The 15433-nt window shown below is 44.1% G+C and overlaps 1 protein-coding gene across 2 annotated transcripts in view; it reads right to left on the bottom strand.

Annotated features, from left to right (window-relative positions):
• The window catches only part of STAC (SH3 and cysteine rich domain), a 137885-nt gene that overhangs the window by 53851 nt on the left and 68601 nt on the right, over positions 1 to 15433 (bottom strand). For both annotated transcript variants that reach the window (XM_066245401.1, XM_066245400.1), the window contains exons 3-5: positions 4146 to 4246; positions 2132 to 2213; positions 928 to 1043 (exon numbers count right to left, since the gene is read on the bottom strand). In XM_066245401.1, coding sequence (XP_066101498.1) covers positions 928 to 1043; positions 2132 to 2213; positions 4146 to 4246 — 299 coding nt within the window. The remainder of the gene's footprint in view (positions 1 to 927; positions 1044 to 2131; positions 2214 to 4145; positions 4247 to 15433) is intronic.

A 15433-nucleotide genomic window follows, 5' to 3' on the forward strand; every position in this document is an offset into this window, starting at 1 on the left:
TCATTCAACTCAGACCCTGAGAACCCCTCCCAGGGGTCTGCCCACCCTTCTCCCAAAACCCACCCTAATCACTGCATGTTGGGAGGACCCTGTGGGACAGACCATTTGAAGTCTTATCTGTGTTTTGCATAGAAGTCCCCAGTCTAGCAGAGGCTGTAACAATGGAACCGATAACTGGGTACAAGTTATCCTAATTGGAAATGTGAATTGGAAGATCCTTGTCTCTTTGCAGAAGAGATGGTGGCTCTCAGCATGAGCTGTAGAGCTGTGTGGCAGCTTGGGGCATTTATAGAAATTCTGGCTGGGACATCTAGAGGCAAGATGATGACATCAGGTCACAGAGAGGCACAAAGCACTCATTTTAGATCAGGGAAAACATAGGAGAGGTGCTTGGGTAGGGTAAGTGCCCCACGGAGAGAAGCCCCACTAAGTCACGAGTCACGTGCCTCGGGGAAGGGGAGTTTTGTGTGAAATCAAGGGTATACCTTGCCATAGAGATAAAGGACTGAGAAAATGTGAGAGTGGTTGTATTGTTTAACTGGGATGTAGCAAGAGGGAGGACTGGGTACAGCTGGGACTCCCTACTTCTGCCCGTTGTTTGAGTCAAACATTTTGGTGCTGACTGACATGTTATCTATCTAACATTGGTGGGAGGGTGATGGAGAGGGAGTACACCAAAGAGGAAGCCCAGGAGCGTGAAGCCAAGAGCGAAATCTCGAAGGAGGAAAGTTATATGCTTCCTGAGTGTTGTCAGGAGAAAGTTAACCTTTCGTGGCCCGAAGTCCTTTGGGTTTCCCGAGGGAGGTAGCCTGACTCTCAACAGACCCGCCCTCATGATGCATTTAGGTGGAAGCCTCACACCCCAGCGCCTGAGCCCCACCCTGCCCAAGAGCACCATGGCGGATGAGGGAGGAAGAGGACAATTACAGAGGTTCTGGGAGGTGAATCAGAGCCACTGCCGGAGCTGCTCTTCTTTGTCCTCTGAGCCAGGGAGGTGCCGAAGCGGAGGGTCTCGTAGACAGGGTCCACCTTATTGCCACAGGCTGCAATGGAAGAGAAAGCTCTCAGTCAGGAATGCAGCCAACCACCTAGCTCATGCACCCGGGTTGCATCATGCATCACCTAACACATGCACCTGAGATGCAGGGTCTGCACTAACACCTAAGATCATGGGGCTTTGGGGGTCCTAGCTTTCCTCACATATGTGCCCTCAAAACATGTGCCCGTTTGCAGGTCCCTCTGCTGCACCCAGCACCCTCTGCTCCCAAATGCTTCCTGGCGGGTCGGTCTTCCTCTCTCGGTACTCATCTCCAGGACTCTGGTTTCTAGTTTCCTCCCACAGACCGGCTCTACTTCCTCCATTGGAGGCTTGGCTCTCCCGGGGATGAAGCTTTGAGGCACAAAGTGTGTGGGAGGAAGCAAGTGTTTTTGAAAGAATTTGACATTCCCCGGCTGCATAAATTCTAACGCAAAACATTGTCATTTATAAATCTTTAGTTCAAAACTTGCCCCCCTCACCAAAAGGCCAACATCAAGCTAGAGATTTTAAGAGAGAAACAAATGGAAGTACACAGAAAGATATGGTTAAAGAATAAATTCTAGCCAGAAATATCTGTAAATATAAGACATTTTTTTTTGTCCTTATTAAAGAATAACTGATGGTCACTGAATTCCTGCAGAGCATTAGTCTATACTATATCTATCTATATATATTACAACGTTTAGGGAAAGCAGCCATACTGTCCTCATTCTATAGGGTTTGACAGGTTGGGTAGCTTGTTCAGACACACATTGGTCAGCGGGGAAGCTGGGCTTTGAACCAGGTCTATGGGATGCCACACCCTCTGCTCTTTGCACTCCATGGAGCTGCTGGTGGGCGGGGTAGCGTATTAGCAGCCTCTGGGACTGGGGTGTTGTTTGAGCTTCTTTGGGGAGAGGATGAATATTCCTGCTGAATTTGGTCCAATTTATGTTTCCCTTCCAGCACAATACACAGACGATCATAACCATCAGCCATCAGACAAATGCACAAACACAACCCATGGGTTTTGCAGCCCCAGGAGAACAGCTGTCATTAATAGCTGACATTACCACTCAAAACCCAGCTCCGCCCATCAATGTCCCGACTCACCAATGGGCATAACTTCCTTAATACACCCAAATTGTTCATGAATGAGCAAGGGGGAGCTGTAGTAACGCCGAAACCCCTTTGGCTGGAGGGAGAATGAGAAAGAGAAAGGTTTAATGTTACTGAGGAGATGGAGAACACCGCGTAAGAACTTTAAAAATCAAACTAGTTGGTTTTTCGAGGGGTCCCTCCTTGTTTCCCTTGAAGACGCTGACTTGTCCTGTACTTTAACCCTGGAAGGCAGCAACAAGCAAGCCACACACCATCCAGAGAGCAAGCCCCAGCCCTGCCCTGTCCCGTCCTGCCTCTCCCCTCTCCGCAGCCCAGTGCGGCCTCCCTCTTGTCTGCGCTCCTCATCTCCCAGAATGCAAATGGACCCATTGGCCTTATTTCACTATGACTTATTATTGTGGTTTGTTAAAATCATAAAAGGCCTGGGAATGGGAAAGCAGACCTCAGAGGTCGGCCTAAAAGCCTTTGCATGTTGTCTGATGAGCTCTATCTCCCCTGAACCACGTGCTCTGTGTTCTAGATTCCATTGTTTTTCTGATGTCTCATCCGTGGTCTTTGCCTTGGCTTGTGGGTATCACCACGGAAGCAGAAGGAAGGAAACAGGTGAGGTAGCGTTTTAGAGAAGAGGACATTGTCAATCAGAGTAAGTTGATGATCTCTCAAGAACTGTGACTTACTATAACCCAGTGTGAAAGAAAACTTAGTGGCTCAGCCACTAAGACAGGAATTCCACAGCCCTCTCCGATGTTCCTGGCAACCGCGTCTTCCTTTGTTTGGACATTGCCGGTAATGGAGGGTGAGTGGGGGGAGCTCTCCCTAGCCCTGGAGGCAGGCCTTTGGTGACTGTATTCTGAGTGTTAGGCCTTGGAACCTACTGCTCGTAGGTCTTTTCCTCTGGAGTCACAGAATACAACAGAAGCGCTCTTTTGTGTGACAGGTCTAAATTTTTATTATTATTTTTTAAGACAGCTGTCGCACCCTATATATGTCTAGGAAAGGAATTCTTGGTTCCTTATACCAGTGGTCCCCAACCTTTTTTGGGCCATGGACCGATTTAATGTCAGAAAATATTTTCACGGACCGGCCTTTAGGGTGGGATGGATAAATGCACAAAATAAAATTATGCGACCGGCGTAAAAACTGTGGTATTTTTAAATATTTATATAATTGTTGAACTTATGAGACAAGCGTCACGAGTGAGTCTTAGATGGATGTAACAGAGGGAATCTGGTCATTTTTTAAAAATAAAACATCGTTCAGACTTAAATATAAATAAAATGGAAATAATGTAAGTTATTTATTCTTTCTCTGAGGACGGGTACCAAATGGCCCAAGGACTGGTACTGGTCTGTGGCCTGGGGGTTGGGGACCACTGCCTTATACCATTCTGTGGCCACCCTAGTTTTAACTATGTGTGGCACCACACTACCTAATGAAGCCCACACTCCTGAGATGTATAATCAGTCCAGATCGGGCCGGGGTTACCCAACCTCCTTTGGTTTGGCCACCACGATTCTATTACAATGTTGTAGATTTTTATCACTCTCTTCACTTTCGGAAGGGTGGTTATTCTCTATGCCGTGCATGGCATCTGTTGGACTGTCAGCCAATTAAGTACCAGAGTGACCAACTTCCTTAGTTTGCCTGAGGCCGGAGCATGCTTCCTGGGGTGCTTAACTTTTAAAACCTGGACAGTCCCAGGCTGTGGGGGCTTCCAAAGCTAAAACTGAGAAAGTCCCACTCTGAGACAAGCCAGTCACCCTATTATGGACCCTGAGTCCTTTTTCCATGTGGAGCATTCATCTCTTAGACTGACAAAGCTCCTCCTCTGCCCTATCCATTTGCCAACCAGGAAGCCATGTTGGCAGGCCAGGGACGCTGAGGCTGCCTCCCTGGTGTCCAGTTCTCAAGGGGGCTGCAGGGAGGGAGTTTGAATGGAGTTTGAATGGGGCAGGCAAGTGCCTGTGCAGGGGGTTCTGGGCTCGCTCCTGGCACACACCCTTACCAGCTTGCCCATGCACCGCTGGGGTGCCAGGCCCTCCATGCACTTGTGGTGAATGCTCATCTTGCAGGCTTTGCAGCGCAGCCCGTGCTTAGCGTTCGTTCCTGTCAGACATGGACATGAGCTTGGTTAGGATACAGCCTATGCTTTGCAGGTGACGACGATGACATCACTGGGAAAGGGAGTACTTCCATAACCCAGGCAATTCTTCTTGTCTGTGGCTTTTGCATGAACCTTTCAAAAGGGGCAAAATATTACGGTAGATTCTTTTTACCTCCTCCCACACTTCCTCCTGAAGGCGCCCGAGTTAGATTCCCCCCACGTCTTTCCTACTCGTTACTTCGGAGAGTCTTGGCTGCCTCCCTGTTCACTGTTCTCTCGATTCAAGCTAGCCAATTTCACTTTCTCTGCTCTTTAAACAGGTCACCTGTTTCTGCTCTTCTGTATGTTCTGCTGATAGCGTGAGTCCCGAAACTGTGCACACTTTCCCCGGAATTCCTATCATCGACTCTGAGTCATTGGGTAAACACTCAGAAAAATGACCATTGAAGGGGGAACAGATATTCCACTGTGTACCACAGCTGACTACAGATGCAAAATGATATCTCATGATATGTACAAGCCACCGTCTTCTTCACCATTGCCTCCTCATCTATACCATCGTTATCTCTTGACTGGACTCATTCTCAATTGAACTAACTGGCTTTTATGTGTTTCTGTCTTCCTACAATCTGGGTAGTGTAACCAGAGTAATCTTTGAAAAATGTATTCATCACTTCCGTCTCTTGTTTAATCATCTTTCAGTAGGTTTGCCTTGCCTTTCTGAAGTTATATAAAATGTTCCCCATGGTGGTGAGACTTTGTATGATTTGGTGAGCGCCCACTTCTCACTTTACCTTGGGCCAACCCCTCTTGTTCACTTTTTCTATAACCCCATGATCTCCTTCAGGCTCCTGTAAAGTACAAGTTCTTTAATGCCTCAGGGTCTTTGCACATGCTGCCCTGTATGCTCGGAATGCTGTTTCTATCATTCTTCACTGGTCTCACCACTCCTCATCCTTTTGAGTTATTTGCCATTTCTTCAATGAAGCTTTCCTGGAAACAGTCCCCTTCCACTGTCTAAATTATCTTTTTCCTATTATTGTTCCTCCCAGCACGGTGTCACAGTATTTCTTAAATCACAATTACTTATTCAAGAGTTTGTTTTTGTCTGCCTTTTCCTCTGGGTTATGAATGCAATGAGGTGGAGTTCATTTGTCATGGCACAGCCCGCTCTGAGTATGGTGGCCAATGTATTCAATAAATAACTACACAAGCCCTTCACAGTCACACATGTATTAAAACAGGGGCGCCTGATTTAGATAATAAATTGCAGTTGATTCATTGATGGTTTAGCGATGACATTCAAGAGCTGGAAGAGAACATGAAGACTGCTCACCTATTTGATTTTGTTTTACAGATAAGCAGCCCGAGGGTCCAAGCAGGAAAAGGTTTGGCACCAGGTCAGAGAAGGTCCTTCCTAGTTTCATCTTTCACTGCTTGACCCAAACATTTTTCTCCCTTTATTTGGGTTGCTTAACCTCCATGAAGGTGTACTTAGGGATAAAAGATAATAACATGCTTGACCTGTGGTGGCGCAGTGGATAAAAGCATCGACCTGGAACTCTGAGGTCGCTGGTTCGAAACCCTGGGCTTGCCTGGTCAAGGGACATATGGGAGTTGATAATTCTTGCTCCTCCCCCCATTCTCCCTCTCTCTCTCTCTCCTCTTTCTAAACTAAATAAATAAATAAATAAATCTTTAAAAATCTTAAAATAAGAAAGATGATAACATAACAGAGTACAAAACCCTGATATTCAGCTGAAAAAAACAACAGGCAAACTTTTCACTGGGTGAGGACCTAGGAGCCCTTTAGGAGGTTATACCTGAACATTCCTTTCAGGAAGGATTCATTCAAAACAAAGCGTGTCTGCTGCTATAACCACAGAGAGCCAAAGGGATGCATAAACACACCCTAAATTTCTGGGTATGTGTGTTTGCACATAAATGCTAGTTGGAAAGCCAATATTTTTTTTGAGAAGAACAACTTAGCTAAAAGTTGGGAATGCCTTTAGAAGACTGTCCTTTGAAAGCAATCGCTTATTTTTTTGTTTGTTTTTGAATCAAGAAATGCTATTGGTGCCCTTTGTGAAAATGCAAGTGAAAGCTTCAGAGGGCGAAGTTATTTTATTGGGTGCCGAACTCTGAAATAGCACCATTATATATTAAAGGCGGTTTTCCTTCGGGCCTGAGCACCATAACTGCAGTCTCCCATGTCTGTTCTAGTGCAAGCTACTGTCTTGTACGAGTCAGACCATCAGCAGTTATTTGGCTTTAGGTGTTCCAATCTCGACGCTGGAATAATAAGAATGATTGAAGAAGAAAGCTTGTATGCTGTGGCTCAGAGACCAGTTGAAAGGAATGGCTCACATCAGAGCAGCGGTGTTAGTTTACTACAGCAAGATATGGGAAAGTGATGGTCTGACACGGACTATTCCAATAATAGTGACCTCCATCACTGAGACAACACTGAACATGACCCTGATGCCTCAGCAGAGTGAGAAAAACATGAATTTAAATTCAAATCTGTCTCATGCTGGCTTTTTAAACTTAAGAGAACTACTTAAAAAAATAGAAGAAAAGTACTAACATTTCCTAGAACCTCAGCTGTGTTTCATCAGATGGAAATAGCACTGCCTACTCTCAGGGTTTCTAATAGTTATAGTGTCAAAATATATGCAAAGGGGATTGTATAGGTTGAAATACTTAGAAATATAAAGGTATCGCTGGACTTTGAGCAAACATAATAGACTGGCCACAGGGTTTTCTTTTTTTCTTCTTCTTTTTTTTTTTTTTTGTATTTTTCTGAAGCTGGAAACGGGGAGAGACAGTCAGACAGACTCCCGCATGCGCTCGACCGGGATCCACCCGGCACGCCCACCAGGGGCAACGCTCTGCCCACCAGGGGGCGATGCTCTGCCCCTCTGGGGGGTCGCTCTGCCACAACCAGAGCCACTCTAGTGCCTGGGGTAGAGGCCAAGGAGCCATCCCCAGAACCTGGGCCATCTTTGCTCCAATGGAGCCTTGGCTGCAGGAGGGGAAGAGAGAGACAGAGAGGAAGGAGGGGGGGTGGAGAAGCAGATGGGCGCTTCTTCTATGTTCCCTGGCCAGGAATCGAACCCAGGTCCCCCGCACACCAGGCCGACGCTCTACTGCTGAGCCAACCGGCCAGGGTCTGGCCACAGGGTTTTCAACACATATTCATACCAAAAACCTCACTAAATAAAGAGTCCAAGAATTTAAAAAATGATATAAATCCCAAATAACAAGGTTACCGAGGAGGGCAGCAAGAGTAGAAGAAAGCTCAACGTATATTTGGAAGCCAGAGAGCAACTGGAGGACTGATCATAAGTTTAGCAGAAAAGAAGAAGATTGAATTCCACAATCGCAACTTGGAGACTAGAAGACCATGGACCTTCAAAATCTATGGAATTTCAAAATTATGAGAGGAAATCATTTTTGACCTTAGAATTTTATATCCAGCCAAATTATCAGCAAGTATAAAAACAGAATAAATACCTATTCAGAACTTCAAGGATTCAGAATATTAACTTTCCACCTACCCTTTCTTAGAAAACTAAAGAAGGATGTGCCTTAGAAAGGTGAGGGAACAAATCAAGGAAGAGGAAATTGTCAGACTGAGTGCAGGACCTAAGGACTGACACAGAGAAGTAAATAATATGTCCAAATAAAAACTCTGCAATAGCCCTAGACAGGTGCTGCAAAATGAAGTAAGATAGTAGACTTGGGGAAAAAAAAATATAACTTCAGAGTTTATGCTTTTGGGGTTTGGATATAATAGATATGACATTTGATAGATATAGGGGAACATTTAAAAAAATATAGGTGCATAGAAGTCAAGAAAATGAAAGGGTAATTTCTACTCTGAGGAAATAAAGCCTGTATAAGGAAAGAAATATAATCATAGTCAAATGCTTGAATCCGAAGTTTGCAATAATCCTAATAACATATAAATTAACTATCTAGTTGACACAAAATTGTGATGAAACTACTTAGACGACGAGCACAAGAGAGCAAAGACTGGGATATAACTTTCTTTGAAAGGTGAGAGCAGGCCCTGGCCGGTTGGCTCAGCGGTAGAGCGTCGGCCTAGCGTGCGGAGGACCCAGGTTCGATTCCCGGCCAGGGCACATAGGAGAAGCGCCCATTTGCTTCTCCACCCCTCCGCCGCGCCTTCCTCTCTGTCTCTCTCTTCCCCTCCCGCAGCCAAGGCTCCATTGGAGCAAAGATGGCCCGGGCGCTGGGGATGGCTCTGTGGCCTCTGCCCCAGGCGCTAGAGTGGCTCTGGTCGCAACATGGCGACGCCCAGGATGGGCAGAGCGTCGCCCCCTGGTGGGCGTGCCGGGTGGATCCCGGTCGGGCGCATGGGGGAGTCTGTCTGACTGTCTCTCCCTGTTTCCAGCTTCAGAAAAATGCAAAAAAAAAAAAAAAAGGTGAGAGCAAGGGAGAAGGAAACAAGCAAGGGGGTGTGGGAGGGGCGAGAGCTGAATGCTCTCTCGTCTTCCGTTGTAGAAAGCCAACAGCTGGGTGACTAGTCAATAAACAGTAGGAGAAGCGCAGCGTTGAGGAATACCGGAGTAAATGCCAGATGTCGGATTGCAGGCTCCACTGCTCTGGAGCCCAGTGCAGGCTTTTGAAATCCTGCAGAAGGAAAGTGTGGGAAGCAGAGTCCTTCCCATGGCAGACTTGACTGCCAAGCTCTCTCTAAGCTGGTGATTATTCACACAATCAATAACGCATTAGGAGTCAAGGTTGTAAATGCATTAGCTGATATAAGGGTACACTGCTCTTTCTAGTTTTGACATGCACTCATTCAGGGACTTTTTTTTTTTTTTTGTTTTGAAAATATCGATGTCATAAATACCTTTAATAAAAACAGTGTTCTCATCTTGCTTGATTCGTTTACAAAGAAGAGTGGAGCCGGGTGGGAGAAGCACGAGGAGAAGAACACTAGTGCAGAAGCAGGACAGACAAAACTTCCGTGCACACATTGTGTTCCAGCTGCATGCTCATATCTGGCTATGTGTGTTCTTACATAAATGTGGGTATGTTTGTACTTGCATATACGATCTATAAAGACACTATGGAAGAGCGGAAGTTGGGCTCAAGCCATCTAAAGGTTTAGGTGTTAGTCCTTAGCTCTGAGACATTGGACAGGGCACTCGATTTCTGAGCCTCAGTCTCCCCATCTGAGAAAGGGTGTCATGAGCACAAAATGGGGAAGCCGAGGGGCCCTTTCTCTGGTAAGCGCAACTCCCCATGCAGAGATCAGTATTGCTAAGGCTGCAAAGTGTGTTATCTGCATATCCGAACAGTGACTTGCCCTGAGGGCAGGATTTCCAGATTCCTTGCAGGGGTCGTCAAACTTTTTATAAAAACCGCCCACTTTTGCAGTGCTGGTAGACCTGGTCCGTACCACCCACTAGTGGGCGTTCCAGCTTTCATGATGGGCCAATCGCGGCGCTGTTTGGTTGCACGGTAGGGAACCTCCCCTCCTGTGTGTCCCACATCCAACTCCCTCCCTTGGCACCCAATTCACAAACGAGTAAGTAGATCCTTGTTTTGCAAAGGTTTATTTCAAATTCCTTTTGAACTCAAACATGGTATCAAATATTAAAGAAATATTTAACTTATACAATAATTCACTCCATTGTTCTTTTATAAATGAGATTTATATTTATCAATGACATCAATGTTTTATTTAAGTAATATTGAAATATTTATATATAATATATCATATAATAATTTTACTTATGTATGAATAAGTTAACTCTTTAAGGGCCTCTAACAACCTGAGGCAGACCAAATTGATAAGTTGTAAGAGTCTTACCCAAATGAAGAGAATGAGAACTGTGTTGCCTGACCAGGCGGTGGCACAGTAGATAGATTGTCAGCCTGGGATGGCAGAGGACCCAGGTTCGAGACCCCGAGGCTGCTGGCTTGAGTGTGGGATCAGAGACATGACCCCATGGTTGCTGGCTTGACCCCAAGGTCGCTGGCTTGAGCAAGGGTTCACTTGCTCTGCTGTAGCCCCCAGGTCAAGGCACAAATAAGAAAGCAATCAATGAACAACTAAGGAGACTAAGGAGCCACAATGAAGAACTGATGCTTCTCATCTCTCTCCCTCCCTGTCTGTCTGTCCCTATCTGTCCCTCTCTCTGTTTCTCTCTCTGTCTCTGTCACACACACACACAAAAAAATGAGAACTGTGTGAAAGCCAGTGTGAATCATCAGTGTGCACACCGCTGACCCCTCAGCTCTCTGGAAACCTGTCTACTGTGCTAGGGGAGGCCTTCTTCTGAAGCTGTCCTCCAGAATTCTGCATCAAAAGCCACACTGGGATAGGTTTGAGAGTGAGGAGAGAATATTTAAAAAAAGGAAAAAAGCAAGACAAAAATGAATGGGTATGAACTCTCATTCATGCTATAGAAAAATGGGCCACTGAGATATCAAACTTCAGGGTTCTGATGAGACTAGGATTTGGGAAGCTTGGGCCAGCGTTGTGGAGAAGCAGTCAGATGTGAATGTCAGTTCCACTTATATGGTGGGTCCCTCCCTTGCCCTCATTTACCCCTCTGATTTTAAGGAAATGGGGGGAGAAAAAAGAGGCTGAGGGCTACAGAGAACCATGGAGCTTAGACTTCTCTGGAGCTTACCCCTCCGGAGGGAGAGGGGACAGGATGACTCTCCTGTCCTTGCTCTCTGCTGCTCACTTCTCCCCTGCTGAGCACACCGTCAGTGTGACCCCCACCACAACATCTGAGCAATTGCTCATCGTCTAGTATAGTCTTTTCAAAATGTAGTTTGCAGGCTGATCAAGCGAAGACATAATTACCAGGAGAAAGAACAGACACCTCCCAATTCCTGCTTTGAAAAACACCTATATTCCAAGAATGTGGAGATTTTGGCAGCAGAATGGAGGATCTTCCCTGAAGAAAACCCTTCAGCAGTGCCAAGCTTGGACAACATTTTGGAAGTTCCTTTTGTTTTTGTTTTGTTTGTTTTTTTTCCTTCTCAAGAGTTATACTAGGAGCCAGAAAAGCTCCATGAAGGGTGAGAGAGTAAATATTTTAGGTTTTGCAGACCACGCGGTTTCTATCGCATCTTTTAAACTCTGCTGTTGAAGCATGAACACTGACATAAATACAGGAATCCGAAGAGGATTTTCGCTTTTACAAAAAATTCCGTGACCAGACTAATGTAGTATTTCTTAAAAGCGAAGCAGCACAAAGCGAACTTTTGGCAAGCGTGTGATACTCTTTGATTTATGCCACTTCAGCTCATAAAAGGTTTCATAGGAACGAAGCTACCCAACCTACAGTTTCCCCATCTCAGTTGATGGCAACGTGATTTTTCCAGTTACTTGCGCCAGAAACCTGGGAAGCATCCCTGTTTCTTGTTTTTCCCCAGGCAGCCCATGTGCAGAAAATCCCGCTGGGCACTTCCTTCAAAATATATCATGAATCTGGACCATTGTCCATTCTTCCTGCTGTATCTTGATCTCTTACCTGAATGACTGTAACAATAACTTGCTAACTTTCTTTTCTGCTTCAATCTTTGCTCCCATTCCAGGAAAGTTTGTTCTTCACCTAGCAGCCAGAGTGACCCTTTGCAAATATTATACAATTAGGTTAGTTACTTTATGGAATAAAAGCCAAAGTCCTTGATGGTCAACAGAGTTGCACAAGATCTCTGCCCTCCTTTCCTCTTTGCTCTTTATGAATTCTGCTGCATCCCATGCTGGCTACCTGGCTGGCTCTTAAACTTAGCCTGCTCCTGCCTTAAGCTTTGCTCTAGTTCTTTCCTTTACTTGGATGCTCTTAGAGTTGTCTCACCTTCAAGTCTTGCTCAGATCGGATCTTACGCTGACCATCTCATGGGATACAGCAACCTGTCTCTTGCCATGGGACTTCTGATCTTTCTCACTCTGCTTAACGTTGTTTTTTCCATATCACCTACAACGTTGGAAAACTCCATCTGTCCCTCCATCCGTCTGTCCATCTGTCCATCCTTCCATCCATCCGTCCATTTGTCCGTTCATCCATCCATCCAACCATCCAACCATCCATTGTCTCTCCAACTAAAATGTCGACTCTACAAGGGCAAAGATATTTGCCTGTTTTTTTCACTGATGCAGCCCAAGTGCTTATAGCAAACCTGGAACAGAGGAGGTACCTCATGAATATTTGTTGAATGAATTTTTATTTAAGTTGGAAAGAAGACAAAGATGCCTGATATTATTAATACTCAGCATGCTATTATTAAATAAGAAAAAAAAAAGGCATTGAAGGGATGCCAATTTTCTCCAAATAGTTCTGCAAATATACAAGAATTCTAGCTGAAATCTCAATGAGATTTGGGTGGGGACTTCACAAAATGATTCTAAAATTAATGTTTAAGAGTAAGTGCTTGAGAATAGCAAAATGGTTTTGAAAAATAATCTATTGTAAACCATGATAATAATTAAACCAGGGAGCTACCGGTGCTGGATAAACAAAATAACCATAAATGAGATACCTAAAAATATACCTAAGTATCTTTAATAATTTAATGTTTGATAAGAGTGACTTTCAAATCAGTGAAAAGAGGAATTATTTAACAGATATTGGTGAGCCACCTGGCAAATTATTTGGGGAAAACACTAGTTAATTCATAGTATATTCTGGACAAAAGTTTGGCTGGGTTAAGAAATTTATATAAAAGTTGAAACTAGTATATTAACTGAAGAAAATATAATATAAAACCAGTTTATTTATTCTTGTGCAGAGATCTTTCTAAGTAAAATTTCATTAAGAGAAAATAATATACCAAAAGGTTGGTAAATTTTATAAAATAAAAAATACTCACTAGTACAAAAATGAAAAAGTCAGATAAATTGGGGAAATGTTTGCCTTGCAAAATTAAGGGTATTATACTGAATTATATGAGATTAATGAGCATTTCTTTCAAGTGAAAAAGAAAAGATAAATAAGCCAAAAATATATGGGCCATAATATAAATTGATGGCTTATAAAAGTAATAGAATTGAAAGTTAAGCATTTAAATGAATGACAGATTTAATTAGTAATTGAAGAACTGAAAATAAAAATAGCAAGATATCTATCAAATATGCAAAGATGAAAAATAATAAAAAGGTGATTATAAGTAATTGGATGTGGTGTCAGAAAATGGTATGATTGTTTTCAGGTTAATTTGGGAACATACATCCAAAGCTTTAAACATGTGGGTAATTCTTTGATACAGTAATTTCAATTTCAGAACTGAGTCTTAAAATAATTAAATATGTTTCCAAAGATTTAGCTACAAAGATACTGCAGCTTTGTAAGTAATGTTGGGAAAATGGGAAATGACTTAATTATCAGAGAGTAAGTTATGAGAGTAAGTTAATGAAAGTTTGGTATGTACATAAACAAAATAATTTTTGGCTGCTGAGATAATTTTTTTTTAAAAACAATGACTCATATAATATGATGTTCACAATATAATGTGAAAATCAGAGTAAATATTTAAAATATTTAGGAAGCTCTTATTTAAAATGAGCATAAGCATGCATGTCAAGAAGTCTTGCAGGGCACATGCCAAGACATTAATAATAGTTCTATCTGGTTGGTGAAATTAAAACTACTTCTTAGTTCTAGCTTTTATTCTCATTTTCTATAAAGAACCTATTTCCCTCTATAAGATACTATATGTTTTTGAAAGGAAGCGTCTTGGTTTTTTAAGAGTTAATAAAGTCATGTAGAGATGCGAGGAATCACTTTGAGGGTTTTGATTCTGGAATTTCCATGGTTGGGAATTTGTGGTTGGGTTGGGCGTCCAACAGCTTAGGAAAGAAAGTAGCAGCAACTGTCCTCAACTCCACCTGCCGCAACCTGGCACTTAGGTAGAGCGTTGTCTTGGTCACCATGTCCTGCCATCATTCAGCGCGGCCCCGGCACCCCCTCCCTCCTCTGCCGCACACCCTGTGCGTGTGCACATGCGCAGCAGGCTTTGTTTTCCTTTCCGGGAACCGCATCCTTCAAGGCTGGGCAGAGGTAGATTAAGGTCGGTTGAGGCCTCGGGCACAGAAGAAAATATTGGGCTCCTTACATTAGAAAAAAGTGTAAATTTGGGGCCTTGCGGGTCCCTTCAGAAGTCGGGTTCCAGGGCGCATGCCTGGTACGCCTGTTGTTAAATTCGCCTCTGAGGCTGGGCTTCCTCTAAGTGACTCAGGGCACATTCTGCAGAATGCCAAGCTGCAGACTTTACAGACTATTCCACTTCATCTGTCTCTGATGGACAAAGGGAAAGTGCCTATTTCTCTTTGTTGTTTTTTCTTTAAAATGTAATGGATAGCTTTTGATGTTTTGTAGATGTCAAAGCACTTTTAAAAAAAAATCCAAGTTTTCTGCCTGACCAGGCAGTAGTGCGGTGGATAGAGCATTGAACTGGGATGAAGAGGACCCAGGTTTGAATCCCTGAGGTCACTGACTCGAGAATGGGCTCATCTGGCTTGAGTGCAGGCTCACCAGCTTGAGCATGGGATTGCTGGCTTGAGTGTGGGATCATAGACATGATTCTATGGTCGCTGGTGTGAGGCCAAAGGTCCTTGGCTTGAATTCCAGGTCACTGGTTTGAGCAAGGGATCACTGGTTGGAGCCCCCCGGTCAAGGTACATATGAGAAAGCAATCAATGAACAACTAAGGTGCCGCGATGAAGACTTGATGCTTCTCATCTCTCTCCTTCCTGTCTGTCTGTCCTTGTCTGTCCCTCTCTCTGTCTCTCTCTCTTGCTTAAAAAAAAAATCCAAGTTTCTGAGTAGAGTTTCTCAGCATCAGCACTCTGGATATTTGGAGCCTTTAATTATTTGGTGTGTGCGTGCGTGCGCGTGCACAGGCACACTAGGGCAAAGGTAGGCTGTCCTGTGCATTGTAGGATGGTTGGCAGCAGACCTGGCCTCACCCTTGATGTAGAAACACCTCCTACTGAACTATGACAACCCCAAACATCTTTAGATATTATCAGATGTCCTCAGGGACAGGATTGCTAGATAAACTGTAGAAGAGTCCAGTTATGTTTTAATTTTTTTTTTTTTTGTATTTTTCTGAAGCTGGAAACAGGGAGGCAGTCAGACAGACTCCCGCATGTACCCGACGGGGATTCACCCGGCACGCCCACCAGGGGGCGATGC

Source organism: Saccopteryx bilineata, chromosome 10 (assembly GCF_036850765.1).
Source record: "Saccopteryx bilineata isolate mSacBil1 chromosome 10, mSacBil1_pri_phased_curated, whole genome shotgun sequence".
Classification (NCBI taxonomy): domain Eukaryota; kingdom Metazoa; phylum Chordata; class Mammalia; order Chiroptera; family Emballonuridae; genus Saccopteryx; species Saccopteryx bilineata.